This window comes from Epinephelus fuscoguttatus, linkage group LG15 (assembly GCF_011397635.1).
Source record: "Epinephelus fuscoguttatus linkage group LG15, E.fuscoguttatus.final_Chr_v1".
Classification (NCBI taxonomy): domain Eukaryota; kingdom Metazoa; phylum Chordata; class Actinopteri; order Perciformes; family Serranidae; genus Epinephelus; species Epinephelus fuscoguttatus.
This window is the reverse complement of record NC_064766.1, coordinates 10,245,540-10,268,291: the sequence shown is the minus strand read 5'-3', so window position 1 is coordinate 10,268,291 and position 22,752 is coordinate 10,245,540. Positions and strand designations below refer to the sequence as shown.

The window sequence follows — 22,752 nt, the reverse complement described above, 5'->3', positions numbered from 1 at the left end:
TGCTGCGGGAGCAGTCTCTTTTAAATGTCAGAGGGAGGTATTGTGTGGGCAAAAAAAATACAGGTGCAAGGAAGTTGAACAATCAACATTTCAACTTCTTTAGGTTGCTTTTTTTCAAACCAGTCTCATATGGCATGGTTTCCCAAGCCCTGCAGAAAACACTTCCATCATAGGAGATGCTGATTCAGGTTCTCCAAGCCCAGCTACCCTCGTCGTGACCCAGCCATATCCGCAAGGAAACCCCCCCTGCTTTGCTCAGGGCCTGGTCAGGATAGAGGGCGCATTTCATTTGGCATCTACATACAGTCACTGTCTGAACTCTCAAGACCACAAGAGAGAAGCAGCAAGACCCATCCTCACCCCCACCAACCCCACATTTCCTGCAGTCTGTTAATGAAGTATCATACAACCTCATGCTTGGTCTCTCTCTTTCTTGCCTCCTCCTTTGCAACAAGGCACATCTGGTTTCCATAAGCACATATATATGTCATCACAATGAGGAGGAGGGAGGAGAAAAGAGCGGAGGACTGAAAGGGGAGGGGGAAGGGTGTGTATGTATCAAGGGAAGTTTAAACTTCAAGGAGTGGTAAGACTGACTGACAAGATATCGCTCACTTTCATCATCTCTCCAAACCCTTCTCACGTGTTTTCATGACACAGGCCAGTTTCTCTTCAGTCAAAATATAAAAAGAAATCTGTAAAAGCAAGTGTGCATGTGTGAGAGAAAGTGAGGTAAACCAGAGAAAGAAAAACTCCAAGTCAGAGGAGAGTAAGAGGAAAGTCAGTGAGACATGCAGAGATCAGAAAGGCCACATCAGAGATTGCCTTTGAAAGAGGAGCCCATGGGCCTCTATGCTGAGTTCCTAACAGTGCTGGACACAAAGACCTATGTGGTTACACTGAGGAGGGGAGGGCTGAGAGGAGGGAAGGAGAGGAGGAGGCAGGGGGGACTGCTTACAGAGCGAAAAACATATTGTTTTTACTGCCCACTCATCAGCATGAGAGTGGCCTTGCTCAGCTGACTGGTTGGTCATGGAGGCTTTTACCATTGACTTGTGCTCTACATCAGACACAGGTGGTCTGCTGTAGTTCTCTGGCTGTCACTAGTGGTTCTACAAAAGTACCACAACTGTAGAAACATTGTTTTGAGTCATCTCTTCATGTGTGGACACAGCGCTGTCCAGCTGTTCAACTTTAGATTTGCTAGAAGGAGTTTCACCAAATCTGACTGGGCAGGTACAGGACTAGCTTTTCTGGGTACAAGCTGAACTGAGAGAACCCTTGGTTAAAGCTGCAGTAGGCAGTTTTGTATGTCGAAACGTTAGGACTTTGGTGTTCACAATGTGGAATTGGTTAACTAAAATTCTTCTTAGTAGTGCTTGAAGTTGGGGTTGTCTTCAGAGGGGTCAGTTTTCCATGGATAGACTGCTCAGGTATTGCTGCTCGAAGGAGACTATGGTCCTTTCTACAGAAAGATCCTGCAATATGGCCACAACGCAGATCCTTCATTACAGCGGCTTTGCTTTTTCAATAGAACCAAAGAACGCTAGCATAATGCCACTCCAGTGTGTGATTTCAGATAGCATACTGACATTCCAGAAGCAAAAGAGGCAGGTGTGTAACAAAACAGCCCCTGTCCCTAGTGTGACATATAACTTAAGTGTCGGGCAGGGTTTTCTGAACAATAACAATGGCAAAACAATCACTTAATGTCCCTCTTATATGGCAATGAATGCTGTCCTCTGCCTGGAGGGCGAGGAGCTCTCGGACCTCAGTGTCTCCCCATTTCATAAGCATTTTCAGTTGCTTTTCTTCTTATTTGAGTTAACTGCTAATTGCTACCAACTGCTTTTAAAATCTCCCAGGCGTGAGTCCAACACATAACACAGAGTCAAAATGTCACACCTATCCTGTCTATGGTCCCATCCTGCCAGTTGTTCCTTTCACGCAGGACTGGGCACTGTTGCCTACTTCCGCCGCAGGCTTTAAGGTGAGACAATCTTAATACGCGATCTCACCAGATTTTCAAAGACGTCACCCGCCTCCGTCCAGTTGTTACTGACCAGTCGTTAAGTGTATTGTCTCGTGTATTTACGAAGTCACAAGATTAAAGCTTCTTCCTGACTGTCAAAGACGAGAAAAAATCTGTGCAAGTTAGTGGACACAATCTTTATGTGTGGGTCGTCTAGTCTTTGTGCCAGCTAGTCTTCAGATTTGTCCCAAGCTTTAGTGGACAATACTTCCTACAGTGTGTTTACCAAGAGCAATCATAAACCTCTGCTGTTTAATGAACAGCACTCTTACAGTATCATTTCCAGTTGCAGCAGGCAGCTGTTTTTGGCAAAAAGGCTCAGATAAAGCCACTCTACGCTACCTGCTTAGCACTCAATGGCAAAGTAACTAGTTAGAGAAATGATTGGAATGATAAGCAGCTAAAGAGCCAGATGTTCTCAAGAGCTGTGTACCAGGCCCAAAAGAAGAGAGAATACTGTACTAGGATTGATTCCAAAGAATGCTGAAGTTGTTCAGTGTCTGCTGGATGTGTAAACAAGCAACTATTTGTTGATATTTGCCATAATAGCTTAATATATGTAAATGTTTTCAGCTTGTTTAACTGCTCCCAAGTGGCGAACAAAGAAAACAAAACAAAACAAAAAAACTTACCAACATTTAAAGATTTACTATGCAATATTTTCCTATGAACAGCTTATAGACTCATACAGGAGAAATCCCTTTCAGTCATCATCTATGACCCACTAGCAATGTGTGGTGGTGTATTTTTCCCTAAAATCCTGTATTTTTTTTCTTATGTTCCATGTCTAGGGCGTTTATGAGCATGTACTCCCACAGTACTGGGAGGTGAGGTGAGGTTGGGGCTTTATAAAAAGGTTGCGACCAGCTGGCAGACCATCGCAAATAAAGCAAGGCGAAACGCCAAACAAGATCGAATCTGGGGATGGCTTTCACTTTAACTTTCAGTGACGTAAGTTTTTACAAAAAGTAACTAACAATCCCGCATAGTATACCTTTAAAGGTACAGTGAGAAAGATTTAGGGGGATTTAGTGGCACCCATCAGTGAGGACTGCAACCTGCTGACACTTCTCCAGGTTAGAATTTCCTCAATGTTCATTGTTCAGGAAGTTTTTACCAGGAGTCAAATTATCTGCAGAAGTCTCTTACAAATCAGTATTTCCCCTATACTGTTTGGCATGTCACAGATGGACAGCTCACTCAGCACCTGTTAATGCGTGCTCATCTATTTTCTCTAACTTAATGTGTGTTCCCTTTACTTCCAATCCAAACGTTCAGAAGGTTTTTACTGAAAGCCGAATTATCCCCAGATGTCTCCTCTTCTCCAAAACAAACGGCCCTGGTGAATAAAACTGGTAAAACACTAAACAGAACACTTTCAGGTTACGAATCAGTAATTCTCCCACGCTGTTTAGCATGTTGGAGACGTTCTGCTAGTCTCGGACCTGCAAATGTGTGCTCATGTTTGTTCTCTGATAACTTAAGATACAGACATTCAAGTGGTTTTCACAGGGAGCCAAATTATCCACAGGTCTCTTCTTGTTTGAAACATACACACCCAGTGATTTAAACTGGTAAAGACACTGAATAAAGCAGTTTCATGTTAAAAAATCTGTTTTTCCGATGCTCTCGTTGTGGAGGGGCTGAGAGCTACGCTGGCCAACATGAAAATGCAAACGGCCCTATCCAGAGCCAGTGTTTGATTTGTCCATTCCGGGCTACAATAGAAATATGGCGATCTCTCTTGACAAGGACCCACTCCTTATGTAGATATAAACGGCTCATAATAAAGTAACAAAAACGCAACAATTCTTACTTTCAGGTGATTATACATTGAAGAAAATATACTAATTGTTATAACCCATTTCTGCCAAAATATCCCCCTAAATTCTACACACAAGTCCTTTAAGGTGTGGTTGGCTGTAATGAGTAAGGCTGTAACAGGCTTTTGGACCTTTAAAAGGTCAAAAGGACTTACTTAAAGTGCCACTGACTTGCCTTCCTTCTTCTGCACCAGTCCTATTGTTTATTTTTACACACCCAGTTCTCAGACTCAACTGAAACAATGTCTAATTTTTGTTTGGCAAACACATCATCACTCTGCCCTAAACTTCAACTTATCTTCAAAACCTCCAACTGCCTGGCACAAATCGACACTCTGACACACATTCATGCTTTTCTCCTCCTGTTTGCTCAATAAAACAGTCATTAGAGATCAAAGACAAAATATCTCTCCAATGCTCTCATTCCAACTAGGCTGCCTCAGTTAGAAATTTGTCCTTGGGTTGCCAGAGAGATGCCAGGGTGAAGGATTCACTGGTCCTCACAGGGTCCAGACACACTGTGTTGCATCAGGGCAGAAAAATGTTCTGCTCAGCGACCATAGGGCTGTAATTACATAGGAGCACTGCTGAGCTCTGCAGGATGAACGTCAAGACCGGAGAGATGGAACAGGGGAACAGAAGAGTGAAGAGGGCAAATACATGATTTAGAGCAGACTGAGAGAAGGGTGGGTTACACAGCGATAGATGATACAGAGAGTAAACGCTCCCACCATGGCGGAAACCACAAGATTAAGATAGATGTTAAATGAAATAAAATGCCTTTGGTCATTACCTAGACATGGCACTGACGGAAAGGGAAATTTTCCAATATAAAGATAGCATGAGCTGCAAGCAAATTGGTGTTTCTGTACAACATTTTCTTCTTTTATATTCTTAGTTTTAACTCAACTGCACAAAGTCATTCCCCTTGTGTCAAATGCCACGACCGACCTAAGCCACAATGTGGTATGACTGACACCTTGTGGATTCTTAGTGTAACCACAGATTTAACTTGAACAATGTGCACTTAGCTTAAATTAAGTGATCCCAGTAACTAGTAAGAAGTTACATTTTTGTGTCCCAGGTCCAATAAACAAATTACCCTAAAAACCCATCAGCAGGGAAAATGGAAAAGAAACATCACAGAAATTTCAGTTTTTATTATTTGTACATTCACCACTGATAGGCGTACTCAAAGAAGAAATTAAAAAACAAAAACAAACCTTTGTACTAAAATGATAAAATAAAGATTAAAAAACAATATTAAAACCATTGGTGAGAAAAGTCATAATGCAACCTCCCCTCTTGGGCCTGTATTGACACTACAGGGTAAGAGAACTGGAGGAAGAGGAGGAAAGGAGGGAGGAAGAAGAGAATCAATGATAAGGACATAATTATAGCTTGTGTCAGGTGTGACAGACATGGATTCTCCCCCACCAGAGAATCGTCTCATCTCTTAACTAAATAGAGGGAGAGAGGAACACTGCATTGCCTTAGTAGTTATTCCACATCTGTCCAAAATACCCCAGAGCTGCCTTATTTAAAGACTTGTTTTTGAGTAATCTTATATGTCTGTACAAAATGCCAAACACACCTATTCCAATATTTTCAGATTTATGCAAGCCTCTGCACAGAGGGCAGTTTTCTCTTTAGGCAGGACTGGCAAGGAGAGCCTTGGACTACATGCAGCAACAAAAGGATTCCTCATCCAGATTTCAGAGCTGTTAAAACACTGAGGCGACGACAATTGATTGCAAATCATAATTGGCACCTACACTTGGGGGGCAAATGGGGAACATTGGGGGAAATTATTAAAATTACCCAGCGTGCCATACTGCTGAACTGTCAAGACAAAAACTTAAGAAAAAGAGAGGCAAACATTTAAAGAAAATATATCAAACCTTGACAGAAGCGAGACGTACAGCACTCTGGGAAACAACACTGCAAAAAATCATGGTCCCCTTTAAGCATGACTGCGTGTAGGTGTAGATGTGCTTTAAAAAAGGTGACAATTTGAGAGATGGTGACGACATCAGTTGGTCCTCTGTTGGGTCTTAGTTGTAACAAAGTACATGTAGTGAAAGGCAAATGGAAGAGGGTGGTCTCTAGGACAGTTCCATCAGTTGATTGGCCATTAACGTCGCCTTTCTCGCGGGTCACTGCGGCTGCGTGAGCGTCGGCCCCCGCCTGCCCCGCGGCCCTCTGGCCTACGGTAGCCATCCCTGCGTTTGTCGTTCTCCCTCTCCCTCTCCCTGTCTCTATCTCTACCCCGGTCTCTGTCTCTGTCCCTCTCCCTGTCCCTGTCCCTGTCCCTTTCCTTCTCACCCTCACTCCGCTCTCCGGTTGGGCCGCCTCCAGCTTTCATCCTCTCTTTGCGCTCCTCTTCCTTTTTTTTCTCCTCCTCCTCGTCTTGCTCCTTCCTCCGTTTCTCGCGCTCCTTCATCCGTTCTGCTCTGGCAGCTTCCCGTTGAACAAACTACAGTGAAGATAATGCACAGTTACACAATACTTTCAGTTAAGACTTGAATTAGATATCTAGGCCATGTACTTCAAAGTTATGCATTACAGGCAGCAAGCAAATAGCACTATTATGTGTCTCACCTGCTCTTCTGTAAGTGGAAGCCAGTATATGCAGGGAGCTGCTTTAGTTTTGAGGAACAGATCATCAAGCAGCTTTGCAGGAGGATCCTCTGCTGTTTTCTCTGTCAAAAACATACAATATTAGGGCTGAGCAAATGAAATGAACCTATCATTAACTTATCAATCAATTATCAAAATAACTGCAGATTAATTTTCTGTTGATTGACTAGTCCATGAATTGTTTTAACTCGGTTCAAAGATTACTGTACTACTGTAGACCAAAAGTCTATTTTTGCTAATATAAATACAGTCTAATCTCAAGCCTGCATCTCTTACCTTTCTTCTCAGTCTTCTTCTCCTTGCTCTTCCCCCTCTCCTTGCGTCGTCTCTCTCTGGAACGTGACCTCCTGGGACCTCCCTCCTTCTCCTCACCAGGTTTCCCAAACTCTCTGACTTTGTCGCGGTCCCACTCTCGCTCTGCTCTAGCCCTCTCCCGACGCTCCATCTCACGCTCACGCTCCGCCCACTGGTCTCGCTCTGGGAGCAGAGAGGGCAGCCCCGATGTTCGACCACGGCCTGAGGCAGGCCCCTGCTCTTCTGCTCCGGGTCTTTCGGCTGCACCTAAGCCTTTGTGAAAGTCCAGCTACAAAGCAGAGATATTCTCAGACAACAGATGGCTAAGTATTGTGGGCGTAAGAGAAAAACAGACTGATAACAATAAAGTCTTACCTCATCTTGTTGGCAGAAGTCTACGCTAAGGACTTTTGGGTTGCTCTGCGGCCATTTCACTCCATGAAGAGCTGCCCGTGTAGCAACTGCCTCCTCTGAGCTACAGTACTAAACACAGAATGAAGAGGATAGCGCCATAAGACACAGAGGAGCCTTCGATATGCTAAAAGTAGTCTGGCTCAGAGCTACAGTGCTCTATCAGAGGAAACACATGCTTGTAATAACTCACAGTGACGTAGCAGTGAGACTTGATTTTGTCAATCCAGAAGCCCTCCTCCACCAAGGTGCCAGTTCTGCTGAGCAGTTCCTTAAGCTGCCCCAGAGTGAATGGCCTCACCTAAACAAAATATCACACAGCACTTATCAAGACTGCTTTACACAATTAATGACAGCGTGAGTGAAAATACCAAGCATACATACATTAAAACAACATATGTTAAAATACACTGTATACATCATAAAGATGAACAAAAAGAAAAATTGTGCATTAAGTAATGACTACAAAAATATTTCTAGACATATTTTTTCTTTAGAAAGTGACAAAAGTGGAAAGGCCTCTGACAGATGCACTGTGGTTCATGGAAGTGTGTAAATTAACATACATAATGAGGTTATAATAAGTGTCTAACAGGTGAGCTAGAGAAATCTAAATCAATATTGAACTGCACTGGTGTTGAGGATAATCCTAGCATCACTTCAGATTTTTATCAACAACTAATATCCAGAAACCTCACAACCAGCATTGTCTATGTCAGCACACACCTCTATGCCACAGAACTCCACTGCTATCCAAAAACTATGAACGATTCAGATACAAGCCAAACTGTTGACATGCCATTAACATGGGCAGTGTTGTTTATTCTGAATCAATTCTGCAACAACATCCTTAATCTCTGAGAGCAGCTCTGTAGTGCAGACATCACTATACATGCTTGGGGAAGTGGTTGTGTAGTTACGTTAATCATGTTGACGGAGTACGTCCACTGATCAACCTATATGGCTCTTCATGCATGAGTGCGACTAAAATTAAAACTTTGTGGTTGGTTTTGGTCTTTCCGTGGTAAATAATAAAAAGATAAAATAACAGCAATGTAATCCTTTATATAAAATATCCTTGTTTCTTCTTATAAGGAGGCCAATGAGCTGCTTCAGTATAAAGGAACCTGGCTGCAGCATTCTGGGCTAAATAAAACCAGTATATTGAGGCAAAACAAGAGGCTGGGTCCGTTTATAGTAGAGCTTTGATTCTCAGCCCAAACTCAATTGGGCACGACCACCCAGGTTTCCCCCAGGCTTGAGGTCGGGTTGGCTTCAACTTTTTTGCAGACCTTATAGTCTGTGTATTGTCAGGAAAAATGTATGGGCTATGCTGCCATCAACCCATCTTCGGACTCAGGTCAGGCTTGGACATAAACTACGCAGGTTCATGTTGGGTCGGGTCTGTTTTTTTGGGCTTAGTCATAGCACTACCTTATATTAACATGTCTGCAAGCACAACAGTACCATCGGTGACAACATTTGTTAGTTTTTTTCCATCTGTGCAAACCATTATTAATAAATGCTAATAGTAAAACGGAGCATGTGGCGGCAATTTGGACAGTGTTCTCTCACCAGGTTACAGATGTGAACAATGTTGGAGACTTTGCCGCGAGGTGGTGAGGGTTGCCGGGCCGTGCGAACAGGGTCATCAATTGTGATGGAAACACCAGTTTTCTGCTGGCTGATGGAGCGACGAATGAGGGTGTCGCTGGGGGTCACTGGGATAAAGAAGGAAAAACAATCAACATACTGTCTCCATTACTACACTGACACTGTCCCTATAAAAAAATTGCTCAGTATAAAAAATAAGTAAATCACAACATAACAGAAAACAGGTCCAATCTGTTACCTTCACCTGCATATCTAGATGTCAATGCAGCATGTAGATTACATTGTGTTGACTATGAATTGTATATTGTTGTGTTGTTACATGGAAAAAATGGTTTAAATTAGCTTCAAGTTAAATTTATTTCTAAATCAAATACTGGAAATTATTTCAATGAATTCATTGCTAGATGAAAAATTCTTGTGATGAATCCATTTACCAGTGTTGATTTCTACATCATGGCTGGTATGTGAAGGAGAATGGGTTTCCGTCTCTCCAGGAAATGAGGTGTCCATCTGCTCTCCATGCGCCCTTGTCCTCTCTCTGTCTCCCTGTGGGTCATCCTCCACCATCTCCTCATGTCTGCTCCTCTTTGCCTCTTTCTGTCCATTCTCCTGGCTCTCTGAGTGCACCACCTGCAATAGAGGGAAGGCAATTCTTGATCAAAAGGGATTCATGGTATGTTGGACTTTAGTAAGGGGCATTTTATGTTTTATATTTAAGACAGGTCCTAACCTGTCAGTCATGTAAAACACCTAAGACTAACCTGTGTGACAGTGCGTCGGATCTGAAGGTCCTGGTCAGAGCGTTCCCTCTCTTCATCCTCAGCCCCGGAGAGGACAGCTTCCTCTGGGTGGAGGTCCACTATTGCCTCCTGCCCGAGACATGGACGGATGTCTGGGATCAGAGACTGAGGGCAAAGAATAGTGATGATACACAAGGTTAATGGACCTGTTATATTCAACACAGAGGCAGGGCTGGTGCCTCACACTGCATCTATACAATCACAAGAGCAATACTAGCATCGACAATCGTAATATCAGTGTTACTATGCTACAAATACCTTCAGTGAATCTGTGGTGATGCTGATGGAAGGTTTCTTGGCAGTGACAGCTGTGCTGGAGCCCCACCTCCTCTTGCGACCGGCCGTGGCCCCAGAATCCTGCTCGCCCTCTGCACTACCAGTGCCTGGGGACGATTTACTGCCTGACAAGTCAAGAAAAATAAACTCAGTGAATCCTCTGGCACACGGCATATACAACATAAGCATGCATGACATGACATCACCAATCTATGCACACACCACAGACGTCTGGCTATGTATTTTTAAAATATGGATGATTATCCAATCCACATTAAAGATTTATTTATATTGCATTCCAAAACCACAGACTAATAATGCCATTAATACATACATTATAATGAGGGGCACACAAAATCAAAAATAATGATCAGTTGTAAATGCGAATAAAGAAAAGGGCAAGTTGGAGGGTGTACTTACTGCTAATAGAGATCTTACGAGCTGAGAAGGCCTTTGGTGTCTGAAACACAAGAAGATAAAAACAACCCGATACATGGGAGAGGTGAGAGGCAGACACCAAGTGGTCAATGACAGTTTGGAGGAAAGGTGGAACAATAACAGGAAGGGGGACAAGAAGGGGCTAAGAGTGAATGATAGAAACTGCCGTGCAAAGTCTTTTTAAAATTCAAGTCTAATGGATGGCATAAATCTAATTAAGTTCAAAACTATTTGACAATCTACACCTAGAGATTCTTTAACATCACTTGCTTTAGAGAAATAAGCTGTAGTTGCAGTCTCTATCATACAAACAACGATCTGGTGGAAATACTGCAGTTTAATTCCTCTAATTTTAAAACTGTGTTTAAATAGACATGTCAACTCCAATTAGTTTCACAAAGGTGAAAATCAATGAAGATTAAATTTTTAAAAAAGAGAAGTTTAGAACTATTTTGATTAAACTGCAGTGGCCACAAATAAGATTAACTTTTTTTAAATGCTGCTTCTCCCAGCAAAGACTACACAGAGTATGACTGGAAACTAAGTACTTTCAAGATAACTGTATAAAATATAACATTGAGTAAATGTCTACTTATTCCCTGGTACCACTGACACCTGATCCTTACTGGTTTGGATATGGCCCAATCACGACTGCATGTACTGTATCTAGGCAACAAGGGTCCAATCAAAGGTGGCTGAGATGTTTGGATGGATATCTGAAAGCGTGTAGGCTGGCAGGATGGGATCAATAGTTCATTTGGGTAGGGGCTTTGAAATGCTTTTGGCCAAAGCCGTAATCCTCGGGTGTTTTGGCATTAGTCCTTTAAAAATGTGGCAGGCTGGTATAACAGTAGAAAACCATGAGTCCACTGACTTGGAGACCAGATGTTCAATGTTGTCATCAGTCACCGTGCACACAAATCCCAAATTCTGATGTTAGTGTTCAGTTGAGTTTGAGGAGCAGTAAGTTCATACTGAAAGTCACAAAGTGGCAAAAATCTGGAGACGGCTGTCGTAGAGAGGGACCCAAACATTAAGTCCTTTTTCCAGTTCACACAAAAACTGTCAAGCCCACTGGGTCCAGGTAGAAGCTTTGGCCTCTCTGAAACTGATTTATATATCCAGGAAGGGTGTTTGCTGGAGAATTTTGAATCTCATTTCCAGAGAATAGCAAAATCCAAAATGTCCTTTGCCAAGCATGTTACAGTTCATCAACGACAGTATACGGCATGTCCTCAAAGCCCCACATTTTTTTGCAGTGGGTTTAAAATGTCTCAAAGTGAAACAATATGAAATCTACCCAGTTGTTGAGAGGGTTTCAGAGCAGCCTTGATTTGATGTGAGCACACATCCTTGCTCGTCTCTTCTCCATGTTGATTTTACGGGTACAAGGCCTGATTGGTGGATTAAAGGCTAAGAGAGGTGGGCCACATTGACTAGCCAACCCCTTCTTTGAATCTTCAGGTCCAATCAATAGCTCTTGCCAGCCATATCCATGAAAATGAGACAGCCTTTGTTGCCAGGGGTGTCCCTCTGCAGTGCAGCCTTGGGGGCTTATCTGTGGTCAACTCTGGATTCTTGGGGACAGTGGAACAGGTGCAGCAGTAGCAGTAGTAGTGGTAGTAGTAGTAGAAGTAGTAGTAGTGGCAGAGGTAGTATGCAGGTACCAATAGGGGCAATGGAAGAGGCATGAGCACCTTTATAACAAAGCAATCATTTGGGGTTTAAACATCAGCCACAGTGAGAAAATACCCTTGCTGTTTCTGCTTATGACAGTGCCAACAAAGGTTTTACAAACAGCCATATTAAAAAATGTAATTTCCTACACACATTCTATCACTTGTGAAAAGGGCTCATTAACTAATCTAGTGGAAATATATTTTAAATGTAAAGGAAAGATTTTCAACAAAGAATATAGACATATTATCAAATGACCTAGATGGCAATGTATCCAGATTAATGAAACTATAAAAATATAACTGTAAAGGCTCAATAGGGTCCGTCCATCTAAGTCCTCAGCTACCAGCAGCTTTGAGGACCAGGATGATTTGTGGATCTTCAGGTGCCTTACCTCCTCGCTGGTCTCTGGAAGCTTCTCTGGCTCTGCCATGGCAGTGTCCTTCACCTGCCTGCATAGTGTGAAAGATACATATCAACAGGAAAAGAGGGAACAGATGAGGAAAAATCTTTTTCAAATCAATTATAAAACATGTTTTTTTTTTCCCATCAAGGCTAAACAAATGCACCAGCATACATTTAAGAAAAAACACAGCATATAAAAGTTTACTAAAACAATATTACTTTAAAAAAAAAAAGTGAGAATGCGATACAATTTAAAAAATGTAGGAATGTCATTGCATAAGCCCTCAGTCATTAGTCATTATGGACTGCCTTGGTATATAAAGTACACATAATCTGTATTTAAAACTACATTTAACATAAATCATTGAGCCATAAACATAGATATTACTTTCCCTTTGAAGAGCAGCTTTAAGAAAACGTATTACAGAATCTCAGCAGTTGAACCATCTCCACTGACATACACAAACAGCAACCTGGTGATGCTAGAATAACGGCGCCTGAACGCCTCTCACACACAGTCACTTTCACAAATACGTTGCTCTTAATTCTTCAATGGGGGTCAGAGGACTGAGCCGAGAGAGGAGTCAAGGAATGCAGAGCCACCGCAGTCCTCCTTTAGACCTGCCGAGTCCGTCCAGACAGAACTAAACGGTCACCGACAGCAACACAATACCTGACTAATGAGCGCGCACCTCACGTTCTCGTCTCGTCCTCGTGCGCGCACACGAGAACACGTCCACTCATTCCGACTTCAATTAACTTGGGAAAACTTCACAGCCTTGACACACAAACTGAGCTCGGTTAAAACGCAGCACACGGGCTGCGACTGTTGCTAAAAAGACTGCGTCGCAGCGAGCCAGCTCTCTCCCTCCCTCCCTCCTACCTCCCTCTCACCAGAGACTACCCTCCTCTGCCTCTGAACGCATTCATGTCCGTACCGGCTGGCAACCGAAACCTGCGGCGGACAAACCCTCGCCTGCTGTTTAGCTGAGCCGCTGCATGAAAAACCATAGGCCGGCATCGGCAGCTAAAGCCCTCGTCGGAGCACAGCCATGTTGCAACGAATGAAAAAAAAAAAAAAAAAAAAAAAAAAAAGATCGTGTATGAAAAGGACCCGCATCTTCTCAGCCACACCGGCTTAAAGGCAGTCTCATCAATCGCCTGATAGGAATGTCAATACCCGGCATCTCTTATGACATCGACAAAATTCATTCATAACCATAGATTCTCTAATTGAGTGGGATTATATGATCGGATGACAATGATCAAGTGATCTTATAGAGCATCATTTGTCAATGTACAAACAAAGGCCACATGATGTCCATTATTCGTGACATAATGTAAAATATGTCTTCAGTCAGAAGATTTTAAAACAATATTCATATTGTTTCATAACAATATTCAATAGCAATTTTTACCATATCACACCTGCATCTTTTGGGAGCACTGGAGATGTTCAGATTGAGGTAAGGTCTGGTTACTACTAAAGGGAAGCCAAAGTAGTCAGCCTGGCATAGTGTTCATGCATAGAGTCACTATTTAATGTCACAAGCAATAACGTATGCAGAAAAGAGTGGTCAATGTGGAAAAGATATTCCTGCAACTGTGTATTTATGCAAAATACTTTTTCACTGTGGGCTTCATGTAGAGCTGCATTAACCTCAAATACACGTGGTTATGTTTTCATGTCACTCAGCATGTCTTTCAATCAACTAGTGCTTTAATATTGTCAAGAGAGTGCCACAAAAAAAATCATATTTAGAGCACCAATAACTGTTATTTGACTCATTGTGCTTGTGGTATTTCTGGCGGAGTGCAAGTATGTAGCAATGCTGCATCTTGAAAAGTAGAAGCAGAGGCAGGTCCTGCAATGTCAATGTTTATCAGCAACATTTCAGCAAAGCCTATTTTGCCTTTTGTTGACATTTACAGGGTGACTTTTAGGTGAAAATTGTGCAAATAAGCTTGAGGAGTATACAGGAATCCTTTACTAACAAGACACAATACTGAAATTCATTTAACAATCACAGCAGAGCGAAGTGAAATGATTAATTCCCTTAGCTAGAAACCATTCAGAATAGCCTTTGCGTGTGATATCACACTGGAAATAAATAACCATAACTAGTATATCTTTTTTTTATCAAACAGGGATTAAACCAGGTTGTATATTGCTAGATACGGACTTTAAATATGGTCTGTTGAGGGAAGGGGTCAGACCAACGACGCTGTGCAGTCAGATGCAGACTACCCAGGATGGGTGTGAACCAAATTACTCTTGACAAAACCAAACCACCTTTTGTCAAACAGTTTCACAAACATGAAGTAATTATGAAATTCATTAAAAAAGTAGAAACCCCTGCCGGCTTTTATCTTTTGTAGTACTGATGTGTCATGACTAGCTGATGGACAGCTGAATTGAGGGGTTTATTGTTGACTATACAGATGCCCGACTAACCATCACTAGACACCCTGTTCACAGCCTACAGACTTAAGGATATGGATTACTGCACCTGTGTGTGTAAATCCAACACACACACACACACACACACACACACACACACACACACACACTATATCGAATGTGTTTAAAATAAGACCAAGACACAAAAGCAGACCTTTGTTTGTCTGTTTCCTCCTCTCCGTCGCTGTCCTTTCTCTTCTTTTTCGTCTCCACTCTGGTTGGTGCTTCAGTAAAGGGTTTCTGGGATTTAAAAAAACAGTAGGACATGGAATAAGATGTGAAATAATATAATGAATGTCAAAGTTTTTTAATTACTTAAGATTACACCTAGCCTGACATCGCTGGACCAAATTGCAAATACTTGTCAGGTCTTAATCCTCTCAATTCACTTTTGATTTCCGAGGGCATCATAAATGGCCACAGATTAAAATTCTTTTGAATACAATTGTATAGACCTACAGGTTATCGAAGCAGGGACACGTGAAGTAGCACTGAGCGATGGACAACAGACAACAAAGTGCAGAGATAAAGTGAGCTGTGATAGTGTAGCATCAATACATCTGTGGACAAACATTGCAGTTTTTGCCATCAGAATTTGAAGATTGTACTTCAAGTTCCACATGTGAACATCGAGACTATTAGGTAAGCTGTGAATGCAAATAGTTGGAATAGATGTTAAGAAAAAAGAAGAAGAAGAAGATGAAGACGAAGACGAAGACGAAGAAGAAGAAGAATCTGACCTTGGTGTGACTGTCTCCATCAACAGTAGTGTTACTTTTCTCTTCAGACATCTCCCTTTTGCAAGGGGAGGCTTTTGGAGTTTCCTTTAAACCCTCAGCCTGAGCCTCTAGTGTCCCCCTGTGCTTTGGTGAGGAATCTCTTTCAGGTCTCTCTTCCTAAAAACACAGAGACAACATTTTATACACTTAAAAAAATTAAAAACTTGCTATAACCATACAACATATAAACAGAGCTTAGAGAAAAGACCTACTGAAAACACCTGCTTTTTAGTAAAATATTTTCCCTTAGTCTGATCTGAGGGCATAGACATAGTCACATCTGACTTGTCTTTTGCATGTACCAAGCACCGCTCTTCTTGTAGGTTTACTAGTGTTGTGCATTACAAACACCTCAGCTGTATAAACTATAAAACACTGGGGCAACTCTTCACCTGGCCACTTCACATGCACATTGCTCTATGTTATTCTATATTCTGGTCACACACCCAACACTTAACTGCTAAACCCTCCTTGTTGTTCATAATATGTAACTTTAGTCTTTGTTGTTTTCTTAGCCACTCTTTGCTTTAGTGCCTCTTTATTTCATCCTTACGTTTTAAAACTCTCACTGTCAACACACAGTCAGAGGCATCTTGACACTAAAAGCCAAGAAGTGTTTAGTATGCATCAAAGGTAGTTTTATGGTACATTCAGACATACAGATACAAGAAGCACAACACCACTTATACACACTCAGGGGCCAAATAGAAACAAATAGGCCAGTTTATCTTGCCGATTTCAGCCATATTGTTGTACTTAACAATTTCAGTAACCTTAAATATTCCAAGGTAAATCTATAAGACATGAAAGTTTAAATGTACCAAATTGTCAAGCACCAGTAAACAGTGATAAGTCTCTTCTTGTAATGGGGTGTAATGATATATCTGGATCAATATATTGATTCAGTCATCAACAAGTCAATATTATCAATGCAAAGTGAAAACATTGATAAACATTGTGGCAGACTTTGTGTCGTATCACTGTCAAAAGCATCAATATATCATAACATGATGAAACTTAATTTACACCCCTACCCTATTTCCTGATAGACCTGTAGTCAGAAACATTTGCCCAATCAGAGCTGAATGCTCTGCTGAGTGCTAAAAACACCTGAAAGCCACAGACTGCCTCTTTGTATTCGTATGCCTTAATGCACAGTTATGCACACACAACATATCCTCGCAAATAAAAGTAGCAGACTGCAGTGGAATACCTGCTGGGATATGGCCATCTGAGTGACAGAGTGACTATTGGTAAATAAGGCAATATATTATGAATAGCTGACTGCTGGCTCTTAAACCTTCAGAGACAGGGGCTATTCCTGTTCTATGGGAGAGGTTCTGCTTAGACCACTTACCCTTCTACCTCTTGATGTGGAGCAGGTTTTCTCTCGAGAGGACGTGGATGAGCCAGAGGACCCAGATGATGAGGACCCAGAGTCCGATTCTGATGAAGAGGAATCATTAGACGATGATCTTCGTCTTGCTTGTTTTTCCTCTTTGTTTGTATCTCTTCCCCTCTGCTGTGTAGTATCCACTTGGCTTGTGGGGCCCTTGCTTTCATCCACTTCCGCTTTTTCGGTGGATTCCTCGGCGGCTTGTTCTGTCTTCACCAAATCCTTTTCTTTGTCATCCGATATGAGGTGTGTGGCCCCTTCTTTTTTGGGACTCGGGACTAGTGCGGTACTAACAGTGGTCTCCTTTTCCGATCCCAACGCCCTGGCAACAACCTCCTGTTTAGGCTGCATCTGTGGATCTTCCTGTTCAGCGGTGGATTTAAGTACTTCCTGCTGTCGTTCCCCACCATCAGTGAGGGACGAGACAGGTGATGCCCGAGGCTGGGGGGTATCAGAGAAGTTTCGGGGCCGCTTGATGACCATAGAAGTGGCAGAAGACTGGGGCTGAATTGGGGAGTCTCTAAAGAACCGGAACTTCTTGAAGGAGGACTGAGGCGACAGAGGTGTTGATGACATGGGTGCAACGGATTCTGCTGCTGCTTCACTCCGGGGCAATGGAGCATGGACATCTTCCTGCTCTCCTGCCTCTGTCGATGACTTTCTACCTGGTCCTGTGGAGAGGGGAGGAGGAGTGGGCAGGGGGGTGAGACCAATCTCACGGCCACGTTTGGATGGAGGGAGGTGACTCTCCCTCTCCTTTTCAGCCACCCTAGCTCTCTCTTTCTCCTGCTCCAGGGCCCTCTCCTGGTCCTCCTTTTCTTTCTGCATAGCCTTCTCCTTCTCTAACCTTTCAAGTTCAAGAGCCCTCTCCTTCTCCTTTCGCTCCTTTTCCAAGGCTCTCTCTCTTTCCAGCTTCTCCTGCTCTTGAGCTTTCTCTCTCTCCAGTCTTTCTTTCCTCTCCTTTTCTGCTCTTTCCTTCTCCTTCCTCTCCTGTTCAAGAGCAGCCTCTCTCTCCAATCTCTCTTTTTCCTCCCTCTCTCGTTCCAAGGCTTTTTCCCTCTCTATCCTCTCTTGCTCCAATGCCTTCTCCCTCTCAATTCTCTCCTTTTCCTTCCTCTCAAGTTCTAACCTCTGCTGTTCTAGGGCTTTTTCCCGCTCCAGCCTTTCTTGCTCTAAAGCTCTTTCTATTCTCTCCCGCTCTAAAGCTTTCTCTTTCTCAATTCTCTCTCGCTCTAGTCGCTCTTGTTCCAAGACCTTCTCTCGTTCTAGTCGCTCTTGCTCCAAGGCTTTCTCTCTCTCGATTCTCTCTCGCTCTAAGGCTTTCTCTCTCTCTAGTCGCTCTTGTTCCAGAGCTCTCTCCCTTTCTAATCTTTCTTGCTCTAAAGCTTTCTCTCTTTCTATTCTCTCTTGCTCTAAGGCCTTTTCTCTCTTGAGTCTCTCTTGCTCTAAGGCTTTTTCTCTCTCTAGTCTCTCCCTCTCTAGTCTCTCTTGCTCTAAAGCTTTCTCTCTCTCTAACCTTTCCCTTTCCAACCTTTCCTGCTCCAAGGCCTTCTCTCTCTCAATCCTCTCCTTCTCTTTTCTCTCTTGCTCCAGAGCCCTTTCCCTCTCTAGTCTCTCTTGCTCCAGAGCCTGTTCCCTCTCTAGTCTCTCTTGCTCCAGAGCCCGTTCCCTCTCTAGTTTCTCCTGCTCCAGAACCCTTTCCCTCTCCAGTCTCTCTTGCTCCAGAGCCCTTTCTCTCTCCTTCCTTTCCTGCTCCAAAGCCTTGGCTCTTTCTAGCTCCATTGCTCTCTCCAATTCTTCTCTCTCACGCTTCTCCTTCTCCTCTTTTTCTCTCTGCAGACGTTCTTGCTCCAGGGCCCTCTGTCTTTCAAGCTCCTTCTGCCTCTCCAACTCCAGGGCCCTCTCTCGTGCTAAGGCTTGCTCTCGCTCTTCCCTCTCTTTAGCCAAAGCTAGTTCCCTCTCCTGCCTCTCGCGTTCTAGAGCAAGTTCTCTCTCCCGCTGCAAAGCCCTTTCTCGCTCTTCTCTTTCTAAAGCCTGCTGTCGTTCAATTCTCTCTTTCTCCAGAGCTCTCTCTCTTTCCTCTCTCTCTAGTGCAAGAGCTCTTTTTCGCTCTTCCTCCATTGCTCTCTCTTGCTCAAGTTTTCTCTGCTTCTCTTGCCTTTCCAGCTCAAGGGCCTTTTCTCTTTCTATCTCAGAGTCCCTCTCTCTGTCCCTCTCTTCTGTTGCAGTGGCTTTGAGCACACTCACAGGTACTTGAATATGGGCTGAATGTGCTCCCGTGATACCCTGGTTGGCGCCTGGAATCATGGGAAATGACACATGGCCTGCAGTATTGGCTGTGTGAGTGATGGCAGATACCAGACCCTCTGGAGGCCCTCTGCCAGGAAATGATGTAGCCGGAGAACTGTTGTCCTGCCTATCACCTTCCCCACCGCTGCGGTGCCAACCTGCTCCCGAGAAAGCACCTTCTGACTCCATTTTACGCGCCAGAAGGGTCAGTGGGCCTGGCTTGCGTTCGGCATGTCCACTCCTCTGTGGCTCTGGGCTGCTACTGCGGCTGCCGCTGCTGGAGGAACCAGAGCTCGAGGAACTGGGTGAGCGCCTTGCTGGGGCTACATCTGGACTAGGGGGACTCTGTTTAGGGGTGTCAGGCAAGGGAAATGATAACTCTGGAGGTGGGGAGGGGGGAGGTGTTGGCTGCCGGAGTTGAGGGGACAAAAGGGAAGGCATGTGTTGCTGGGGAGGTTGACAGGATGCTCCAGACCTCTCTCTGGTCGTGGGCACTCTGGCTGGCTCTCTGTGGCTTCTCCTACGGGCACCGTTTTCCCAGTCATCATCGTCACCATCCTCCTCACCATCCTCACTATCATCGTCGTCGCTGTCTGCAACTTCATTGGAGGCAGACCCCCTCTCTGGCCGGTACTCACTACCAGGAACACGCATGGCCACAGAGCCAGAAGCAGGAGGGCCGGACATGTCAGCATCTTGGCTCCTGTTACCCTCTCCCTCATTCACTGCACCAAAGAATCCCTCTCCACCTGAGGGTCCAGGCGGCTTGTGCTGCTCAGCCAGTGCTGCTGTGGCATCCTGATAATGACAGAAAGAGAGGTGGGGCTTAATTTGTGATGGTACTTTGTCAATTTTCTATCATGGAAATAATCTGGCACAATTTTTACCAGCGAGTTCCTTTCATATCTGCAAAATATTTTGGAGCACAGAAAATTTTTAAAACAAAAAGCATAGAAAATGATGTCTGACCTGGGCTTGAGGAGGACATGAGGTACTGTTGTTAACTTCTGTGTGGTCCTCTTCCTCTGTTGACAAGAGAAACAAATGAAATCACAAACATGTTTTCCATAAAGACCTGAGATGTATACAGAAAGTTAGTTAGTTGCAGTGGAGAATTACCATTTGTGTCATATGCTTCACGAGCCTCTCTCTCCAACCGCTGCCTCAAGAGCTCCTGTTGTTTAGCCAGATACTGCTTGATAAAGCTGTTCTGGCTCATTTCCTCCCCAATCTAAAGACAGAAACCATTAAAGATAGATGCAAGCCTTCAAGGCCACTTGCACAAACCTTTTTGCAGACATTTATGATAATTATACTAATGCACATTTTATCATTTATACTTAAGAGGTCATTACATGTGAAAAGGCTTCAGCTGTTGAAATGAAAATTAAAGCAGACACTTACCTGTGAGTTTGGCTGCAGTCCGATGTGAGCGGTGGAGGTCCTCTGCAGATTCTCCAGCATGAGAGCCTGTTATCAAGACAAGAGACTTTATTCACTTGACATAAATAACGGCCAGGTATTCTTCCAGAGTGCTTAGAGTTGGCACCGGTGCTTTTGAACATAAATATTTATATACTTTAATTAATGACAACCTAGTTACTGTGTATTGTATTGAGTAATGATTTCCATTATGACTGTCAAAATTTCTGTCCTTTACAATCTGTTATGAGTCTCTGTGTGCTTCAGCATGCCATCAACAACGATGAGACACATGCTAGATCAATGCCTCTCTTTCTTAACCATTTTTAGTTGGGAAAAATTTGCCTTTTGTACAGCATACAGTAGAGGGCAATGGAAAATATGTGGAGAAACACAGGAGGGTGATATACAACAGAAATCCCTGGTAAGAAGCAAACAAGTAAAATGGTAAGAGTGATAAGGATCAGTCAGACAAGGCAGGGCAACTCGTTGATGATGGAGGAACACAGACCAGACTGAGAATAGTGTGGCCTGAGTTGCACGCAAAAGCTGTAGGACCTAACTTGAATTACTCAACCTAAACTTAACACATCTTTAATTAAACACTTTGTTGTTCCCATCTATCTCCGTCCTGACAGTGAGCCATGCAGAATCCCTCCCACTCTGTTGCTTGCTTGTTATTTACCCCTGCAAGAACACTCAAGGATGTAAACAAAAAACACTTGTGAAGTGTAATGTTATATAATGGTATAATCTTAAGGTATGCAGCATAGAAAACAACACGTGATACATATTACAACAAATACAATTTAACCATTTGAGATCAGTGGCTTGCTTTTGATTCTAACAGGGCTAAATCATAGACAAATATGTTACCAAAGCTTCCGTATTTTATGAGGGGTTTTCAAAGTACCTACACTGGTAACAGTCATGACAGAACATTTCTTACATGTTATAACTAAATAACAGTGTCCAGATCCCACATGTGAAATAAGGGTGACATAACACTCCATTGGGATAATAAATGTTAACATGGAAACGCAAATGTAAACACCACTTGCTGCTTTCATGGCGAAATTCAGCGGAAAATGGTAGTTAAACGGATTACCCGTTTCAAAACGAAAACAGTCCCCTAACTTTAATGGTGAGGTAGTTAGATAACGTTGAATATCTGCGCGCAATGTAAACAAACTGGCTCACACAGGACCCATGCAACTCACGGGTCATACATTTTAGAGCACAACTACTGCTAAATTTGGCGGAAAACAGAGAAGTTTCTCCATTTAAAAACTCAGCGTTAGCGTTAAATAGACATTCAGAGATAGTTGTCGAGCTACTAAATAACTTGTTTAACGTCAACCTCCCGGCTAAACTCGTGTACACCAACACTGCTTGGGGCAGACACCGTGAACGGTAACATTGATAGCAGCAAACCAGGCCACCGCTCAAGTCACAGCGTTAGCCGGGGGAGCTAACAGGACAACATTACACCGACACACACTTTGAAATTAGCCACCAAGTTGATTTAACTCCCCGTGTTGCTGGGGTTGGTATAATTCTGCACGGCACAAACACTGCTCAACTGCAGCATGGTGCTTATAGATGCATCTCTCAGCTGCTTGATATTGGTTAGCCTCAATAACTCTACTACGCTGCTCGGCAGTAACGATACTCAGTTGTCGGCCCTCGAGAGAACATCAGCCCGTCTCATCGTTAACGTTAGCTCGAAGCTGCCCGTGGTCCCGTATTCCGCAGCAGAACTCACCCCTTTGAGTCTTTTGATGAGAGCATTCTTCTGCCCGCTTTTAGAGAGTCCTCTCTCCTCAAGAGCAGCTTTCAAATCCGCTACTCGAAGGGACTGGAGCGGTCTCCCGTCCAGCGTAACGTCTTCGAGGTCCGCCATTTTCCGTTCCTCTGGTCGGTTCCTAGCGAGAGCGACGAGCAACGCCTTCCTCCACCGGGCGTCATCGGCGACGACTTCCCCCTAATCAAATA

At 43.5% G+C, this 22,752-nt stretch overlaps 1 protein-coding gene across 2 annotated transcripts; it reads right to left on the bottom strand.

Annotated features, from left to right (window-relative positions):
- Positions 1-5,000: 5,000 nt before the first annotated feature.
- acin1a (apoptotic chromatin condensation inducer 1a) lies at positions 5,001-22,700 on the bottom strand. 2 transcript variants are annotated; one of them, XM_049599501.1, is made up of 19 exons: positions 22,523-22,700; positions 20,740-20,805; positions 20,455-20,566; positions 20,305-20,360; positions 18,709-20,133; positions 17,008-18,675; positions 15,612-15,767; positions 15,026-15,111; positions 12,400-12,457; positions 10,311-10,350; positions 9,873-10,015; positions 9,576-9,719; positions 9,249-9,444; positions 8,776-8,921; positions 7,394-7,501; positions 7,165-7,272; positions 6,772-7,078; positions 6,457-6,557; positions 5,001-6,331 (listed from the first exon to the last, which is right to left on the bottom strand). In XM_049599501.1, exons 1-19 carry the CDS (start codon positions 22,658-22,660, stop codon positions 5,990-5,992), a joined length of 5,400 nt encoding a protein of 1,799 aa, XP_049455458.1. In that variant the 5' UTR covers positions 22,661-22,700; the 3' UTR covers positions 5,001-5,989. The 2 variants fall into 2 exon arrangements, with proteins under 2 accessions (XP_049455458.1, XP_049455457.1); XM_049599500.1 differs by having other exon boundaries at positions 17,008-20,133.
- Positions 22,701-22,752: the final 52 nt, after the last annotated feature.

What these genes read in the sequence shown, in the direction of transcription:
- acin1a (XM_049599500.1), bottom strand. Translation starts at nt 22,660, where the DNA reads ATGGCGGACCTCGAAGACGTTACGCTGGACGGGAGACCGCTCCAGTCC. An exon ending in TTCCAGAGACCAGCGAGGAG is followed by an intron (nt 10,351 to 12,399) that starts GTAAGGCACCTG and finishes CTTGTGTTTCAG; the next exon opens with ACACCAAAGGCCTTCTCAGC. An exon ending in AGTCTCACTGCTACGTCACT is followed by an intron (nt 7,273 to 7,393) that starts GTGAGTTATTAC and finishes TTCTGTGTTTAG; the next exon opens with TACTGTAGCTCAGAGGAGGC.